Source organism: Lycium barbarum, chromosome 9 (genome assembly GCF_019175385.1).
Source record: "Lycium barbarum isolate Lr01 chromosome 9, ASM1917538v2, whole genome shotgun sequence".
In the NCBI taxonomy this organism is placed as follows: Eukaryota; Viridiplantae; Streptophyta; class Magnoliopsida; order Solanales; family Solanaceae; genus Lycium; species Lycium barbarum.
The window spans coordinates 16,870,236-16,877,803 of NC_083345.1; the positions used below are offsets into that span (position 1 = coordinate 16,870,236).

The 7,568-nt window shown below is 33.7% G+C and overlaps 1 protein-coding gene across 1 annotated transcript; it reads left to right on the forward strand.

Moving 5' to 3' along the window:
* The first annotated feature begins 924 nt into the window (after positions 1-924).
* On the forward strand, positions 925-1,347 carry LOC132611703 (uncharacterized mitochondrial protein AtMg00810-like). The gene is made up of 2 exons (XM_060326088.1): positions 925-1,137; positions 1,210-1,347. The coding sequence occupies exons 1-2, from the start codon at positions 925-927 to the stop codon at positions 1,345-1,347; spliced, it is 351 nt and encodes a 116-aa protein (XP_060182071.1).
* The last annotated feature ends 6,221 nt before the right edge of the window (positions 1,348-7,568 follow it).

Consider the following 7,568-nt stretch of genomic DNA (forward strand, 5'->3'; position numbering starts at 1 on the left):
GCATCTCTTGGCTTCTACTACCCCCCTCCCACCGTGACCCAACCCGCTGCCTCTCTCCCCTCCGCTGGCAGTCCCCTCCCACCGTCACCCCAGCCTCCCCCTTTTACCAAGCCGTCCTGAATGGTGACCAGGAGTCAGCATGGTATTTTTAAGCCAAAACGCACGTTTAACTTGAATATCATGGTTACGAAATCCCCTCTCCCTCATAACCCTGTGACCGCCCTTCGCGACCCGAATAGGAAAATGGCTATGGATGATGAATTTGATGCTCTTATTAAAAATAAGACGTGGGAGTTGGTGCCCCGTCCACTTAATGTGAATGTTATTTGTTCTATGTGGATTTTCACTCATAAAGAAAAATCTAATGGTGACTTTGAGAGGCATAAAGCTCGTCTTGTAGGTGATGGTAAGACTCAATAGGTTGGCATTGATTGTGGTGAGACCTTCAATCCAGTGGTCAAGCCGGCTACGATCCGTACCGTTCTCAGTCTTTCCCTATCAAAGAAGTGGCCTATTCATCAGCTAGATGTCAAGAATGCTTTCTTACACGGTGAGCTCAAGGAAACAGTGTATATACATCAATCTCTGGGTTTCAAAGATCCCACTTATCCAGATTATGTATGTTTACTCCGTAAGTCCTTATATGGGCTTAAGCAGGCCCCGAGAGCATGGTACAAGCGTTTTGCAGATTATGTCTCTTCTCTTGTTTTTTCAAACAACAGATCTGACAATTCTTTGTTCATCTACAAAAAGGGGTCCGATATGGCATACATGCTACTTTATGTTGATGATATTATTCTTACTGCTTCCTCAGATTCTCTCCGATGCTCCATTATGGCTCTCCTTGCCTCGAAATTTGCTATGAAGGATCTGGGTCCTTTGAATTATTTCCTTGGCATTCATGTCACTTGACATAAGGATCGCATGTTTCTTTCGCAACGCAAGTATGCCGAAGAAATCATTGATCGAGCTGGGATGTCTTCTTGTAAGGCTACTTTTACTCAGGTTAATACTAAACCGAAGGTGAGCGGCACATCGGGTGATCCTTATGATGACCCGACTCACTATCGCAGTCTCGCAGGTGCCCTTCAGTATCTTACTTTCACGAGGCCGGATATCTCTTATGCTGTTCAACAGGTATGTTTACACATGCATGCACCGCGACAGGTTCATATGCATGCACTTAAGCGTGTCATCTGTTACATTCAGGGTACACTTGACTATGGTTTGCATCTTTATCCGTCCTCAGTTGCGGACCTTCTTTCCTACACTGATGCGGATTGGGGAGCTGCCCTGACACATGTCGGTCAACGTCTGGTTACTGTGTCTTTCTTGGGGATAACTTGATATCGTGGTCTTCGAAACGCCAACCTACCCTCTCTCGTTCGAGTGCTAAGGCGGAGTATAGGGGGGTTGCTAATGTTGTCTCCGAGTCCTGCTGGCTTCGCAATCTTCTGTTGGAATTACATTGTCCTATTCATAAGGCTACTATGGTATATTGTGACAATGTGAGTGCCATTTATCTTTCGGGAAATCCGGTGCAACATCAGCGCACCAAACACATCGAAATGGACATTCACTTTGTTCGTGAGAAGGTTGCGCGCGGACAGGTTCGTGTCCTTCATGTTCCTTCCCGCTATCAGATTGCCAATATTTTCACCAAGGGACTACCACAGGTCTTATTTGAAGATTTTCGGGACAGTCTCAGCGTTCGTAAACCTCCCGTTTCGACTGCGGGGGTGTGATAGATTATGTAATTATTAATTAGAATATTTTGTAGTCTACTATTTTAGGTTAGCATATTTTGTATATTGTGTAATCTCCTATTTTAGGTTAGAATATTATTCTCCTATTTTGTATATAAACCAATTCAAGTAATGAAAGGATTCAAGGAAAATATTTCTTACAAGTCCCATGGGATTGAAATTATCCCATATTTGATTGGTGGGATAACTCCTTTGTTATCCCACCCAATCCCATCTATATGGGATAAAAGGTGGGATTAGTAATCCCTTAGGGGTCGTTTGGTAGAAGGTATAAGCTGGGATATCCCAGCTTATACCTTCTTATCCCACTTATACTGGGATTATTTTATACCATCTTTTAGATGGTATAAAATAATCCCAATAGATGGGATAAATTAGTCCCGGGATTATAATCCCGGGATAATTTCGACTATCTACCAAACGACCCCTTATAGAAGATGAGATTAGTTATCCCATCTAATCCCACCCAATCCCATCTATATGGGATAACTTATCCCTCCTACCAAACGACCCTTAGAGTATGGGGAATTTCTCTATCATTTAGAGTATGGGAATTTCTCTATCATGCAATAACTTCCTCTGCAGTAACTTCTTATGTGGTTATCTCTTTTAACCGGGCTAGATTTATCCACATGGGTGACCCACAACCCACATTTAATATCCAACAGTAAGTTTATATACCATGAACACATGCATGTATCACCAAAGAGTACATGACATTCACTTAAAATTCTGAATCTATCTTTTACAACGCGACCGACATAAGTAGCTTCAATGTGAATAAGGTTTTCCGAGAAATTGTTGATCTTTAGCCGAAAAAGGAAAGAAGACTATTTTTTCTGTTCCTAATTCTGCTAATATACTCTCAAATGCACCCTCATATTGCTTTCAAATTACTACTATTATTTTACTTGTGTGGCATGGAGTGGTGGGAAATCTGTACATTATTGAAGGCAGTTGCCACGCGGCTGAGTTCTTGAATTAGTATATTCAATTATGACATTATTATTGTTGATATGGCTTCTAGAATGGAAAAGAGTATCTCTCATAGCGAACTCATTCACTATCTTCCCATAAAACTGAAGATTGAAGGGCGTGTGGTCTCCATCTAACAACTAGTATGTGGAGATCGATCATGTGTAGCTTTCAAAATCTGTTAGTATTTTTTTTTTCAAAATTGTACTTTTATTATAAGGGTTTGAAAAAATATTTTTAAAAAGTAACAGTTTGTGTTTGGTTAATCAATTGAAAATTATTTTTATTAATTTAAGATCAACAATTTATATTTGACCAAATTTTAAAAAAAATGTTTCTAGGAGATTTTTTTTAAGCTTTCGAAAAAATAGTTTCTCTAATAGTTTGTTACTACACAAAAACATCTTGTTTTTCTGAAAATTTCGGCCAAACACTTTAATTCTTTTTAAAAAGTATTTTAAAAAAATAGTTACCAAAAATTTAATCAAACGAACTATTATCTCATATAAGATGATACTTGCAAAAGAATTGACTAAAAATTGAGTGACTTCCTTTCTACTTTGATACATCTCGAAAAAATTGCGATCGTAAATTAAAATCTATTGTTACATGTTATACGACCAAAAATTTAATCTATAGTCTGTAAACGAACTCTGCTAATGTTGTTGCTCTTACTCTTTTTTTAGCACTTCTTTTTCTATTTTTAGCCATCTCCGGTTTCCAAGTTTAGACATCTTGTTCTTATCTAACTTTTGTCGAGCACATCTGGACTTCACCATAATATCAGAAAGACTTAAGACCATGGGAGTACACACTTGTAGGTGTTTTTTCGTGCATTAGTTATGACTTATGAACTTATGATGCTTTAGAAAAGTTTTTCTGTGTTTTGCATTTTCTATAGTCTCAGTTGAATCAAAGAAAAGTTCACTTTGAAATGAATTCGGATTTCATAGCAATTGTGGAATCCAAAGGATTGCCTTAATCACAACAACTCCTACAGAGAAGCTAGATTTCTTTTATCCAAATGTGTTTCCCGAGAGATTTTATTTTGTGGCTCAAACAGTCGAAGTATAAAATTTAGTTCACCAACTTGTAATACAAAAGGGAAAGACTCACACCACTAACATTAGTTATATGAGACACAATACAGTTTTTCGTGTTTTCGTATAATACACATTTATCATAATTAGAAAGAAGCCACACACAGCTAACTACTCTCTCCGTCTCAAATTATTTATCGTGATTACTAAAAATAATTGTCTCAAGTTATTTGTCGTTTTGGAAGTTTAAAGCATAATTAATTACTTTTTCTCCATTTTACCTTAGTAGAATTTTGTTATTAATAGAAATAACACATAAATAAAGTAAACATTTAATGAAGAGAGATTACAACTTAGACATAAATAAGGGTAAAGTAAATTAAATACCCCTTCTAATTAATTTTTCTTAAAGCGTGTGTAAATTTAAAAAGCGACAAATAATTTGAGACGAAGAAGTATTACATTTAAAATTACCATTTTTTATGAACAGTGATTGCATATAAATAGATTATCCAACCGGTGGCCGGTGGAATACATGGCAGAAAATGGCTAAATTAGTTGATGTAGCATATTAAATGGATGAGCAAAAGAATGGGCAAAAGAATGGATAAAATCGAAAAAAACGAACGTTGGGATTCGCGATGAAGATGGGAAAGAGAAATTGGAGGAACATGGACGGATTTTGCTGCAGTCTTGAGATCAGAAAAATACTTGTGATAGTCTGATAGGAATGGGTCTAAATTTCCCCACAAAGTCGTCACCTCATTTTCAATGTCAATCTAATAAAACCCCTATGCTTCCAAGAACTCTAGCAAATATATACATATAGAGAGAGAGGGGAAAAAAAGGATATTCACCCTATACATTTATCCAGTTGAAAGATTTAAAGGAATAAATGTGGAAGATTCAAAAAATTGTGAAGTTTATGTAGTGTCTTTTTAGCCTAAATTTCGTTTATTAGATCAACAAGATAAATTAGTTAGAATGAGATCAAACAACCAAATTAATTCAAATTGCGTTAAACCCTGATAATGTGAACAATATGAAACACAGAATAATAAGAATAACAACACAAATAATTAAAGGGAAGTAATTGACAAAGTAAAAAGGGGAAAGGGTCAAATTTATCCGTAATACTTTAAACTTTTCACCCTTATCCCTGTCGTTATAAAACTTTGCAAAAATATCTCCAGTCCTAACGGCATGTTGACTGGTTGCCTAGGTGACTTGCCATGTCAGCCACCTGGGCAGCCAGTCAGCATGCCACGCAGAAAATAATTTTTTTTTAAAATAAAAAAATATTTTTTAAAAAATTAAAAAAAAAAAAACATTTGTATAATTCTTTTAAAAAAGTATGTTTTGTATAGGGACCTATCATCATTTTGTGAGGTACTCACAATCTTTAGCCTAAGGAACCTATCATCATTTTGTCTTCTCTATACCATGATTTTTCTATACAAATTTACTCTTTTTTTTCATTTTTATAGTAGAATGAATTAAAATGTAGGGGAAAAATTAATGCCTAATAACTAAGTATTTGATAAATAATTGAATTCCCTATGAGGAGATATTGAATTTTCAGAAGGATAAAGTGCGTATACATACATATTAAGGAGAAATATTTACGAAATCTGACGATAGTTTTCTATTTACAAAATAAAACATTACAAATCCTATAAAAAACATACTTTTTAAAAAAGAATTATACAAATACTTTTTAATTTTTTTTATTTATTTCTTTAAAAAAATCAGTTTTTTATTTTTTTAAAAATAATTTTTTTAAAAAATATATATATTTTCCACGTGGCATGCTGACTGGCTGCCCAGGTGGCTGACATGGCAAGCCACTTGGGCAGCCAGTCAGCATGTCGTTAGGGCTGAGGGAATTTTTGCAAAATTTAATAATGATAGGGGTACGGATAAAAAGTTTAAAATATTAGAGATAAATTTACCCCTTAGTTCAAAGTACAGGAGTAAATTTGACCCTTTTCCCAAGTAAAAGAAGAAAGAAAGATTCTTATTGATTCTTCTGGCTCTAATGATGAGAATTGCTGAAAAGTAGTAATGAACAATCGTGTTTTCAGAAAACAATAGTTAATTGTGAATAATCTTGTGAAAATTCAGATAGGTACAATTGTGGGGAAGTGAAGAATTTATAGGGTAGCTAGGAGCAGGGGCGATTTTAAGTATAAAAAATGGGGTACGTGAACACATGGTATCTTTGTAAAATTAGGTATTTTATGTATATATTTTCTAAAAATTAATATAATACTATCTGCTGAAACATATGCTATAAAAAGCTAAATGGTGCACTTAATTGAAAGTTACGTTATTTATTTAAAGGTCCAGAGATTAAGTCCCACTTAATACATTTTTTTTTTTTTAGTGATAAACTCATATTTTAAAAAAATTAAATTTGCCTCTGGCTAGGAGTAACTTCTTTCTGTGATATACATCGATGATGATTCTCGGATCATCTAGCTAGTTTTAGCTTGACTAGTGTTGACTAGTTCAAAGTACTTGACTATGATCTTATCTGCGCTCACCACATGTTCGGCAAAATAATCTCTACTTCCAATGTATTTTTACCAACAATACAGAATCATTAGTTACATTCGGAGGATGATAACTATGAATTAAAATAGATATATGCTTTTACCGGTAATATGATATCTTTCTTTCGAAATGAGAAAAAATTACATTGGTTGCCAGTCTATAACAATTATCTTCCTCTATTTGAGTTTCGAGTCAGCAACGTACTTTCAGCTCACTCATGCAAAATTAATGCATATGTGTAGATTATATCGTAATAAATAATTGCTACCACAAAAATGTATGGTGGTTGGGATCTCATTATTCTTAGTTAAAAGGTTCGAGTTTGACCTGAGCGAGTGGGGACCCTCTGCGTAAGGGTTGGCTCCCTCTTTAGTGGCTATCATGCACAAATTTAAATTAGTCAAATTAGGTGATTTCAAATACAAAATGACTAAAGCAACAACAAAAAAACGTGAGTCCATATAGTATAAATTACACTAGGGAAAATACATATTGGTCTCGAGGTAGATCCGCAATATGATATGTGAGTTTATGGAAATTTCGTAACTTTTGTTCAAACTCCGTAAGTATTACAAAATTAATGTTAGCGTATATGCGTTGCACGTGTCAATAAATTAAAAGTTGTATACAAAAAGAACAAATTATATAAAATAGTGATCAACGTTGCAATAGATACGACATTCATTTAATGACAAACTAATGTTATTATATTCACTTAGTTGTTGAATTATGTATAATAAATATTTAGATTTTCCTTCACTTTATTTTATATGTTATTTTAGAATATTTAAGTTTTTTAAAAAGTTTTAATATATATATATGTCGTTCGCATTTTTTATCCTTTAAAACATAATTCACATTGGACAAAATAGTAATTTTAATTATTTTTCTAATACTTAAGACTTTAAAATCAACCAAAATTTTGATTATTAAATATTTCCTTATTTAAACTATTTAGAAACTCATATTATTTAGAAATTCAGAATCAAATAAATGGTTTACTTTTTTAAAACATTTCCTTATTAGAATTGCGTAAAGTAACTATTAGCGTGTATGATTAAGTTTCTTTTATCTAGAATAAATAAATCTTAATTACAGCAAAAAAAAAAAAAAAAAAAAAAAAAAAACTCCTCACGTTAATAGACATAATTTACTCAAAGTTAATCGACTATTAACTTTATACATTTAATAATTATCTCTTTAAAAATTAAATATACTTTTCAAAAGACTA

Bases quoted from the DNA above. Each gene is read 5' to 3' on its own strand.
- LOC132611703 (XM_060326088.1), top strand. From the start codon at position 925: ATGTTTCTTTCGCAACGCAAGTATGCCGAAGAAATCATTGATCGAGCT. The intron at 1,138-1,209 runs GTATGTTTACAC...TGTTACATTCAG, and splicing joins TCTCTTATGCTGTTCAACAG to GGTACACTTGACTATGGTTT.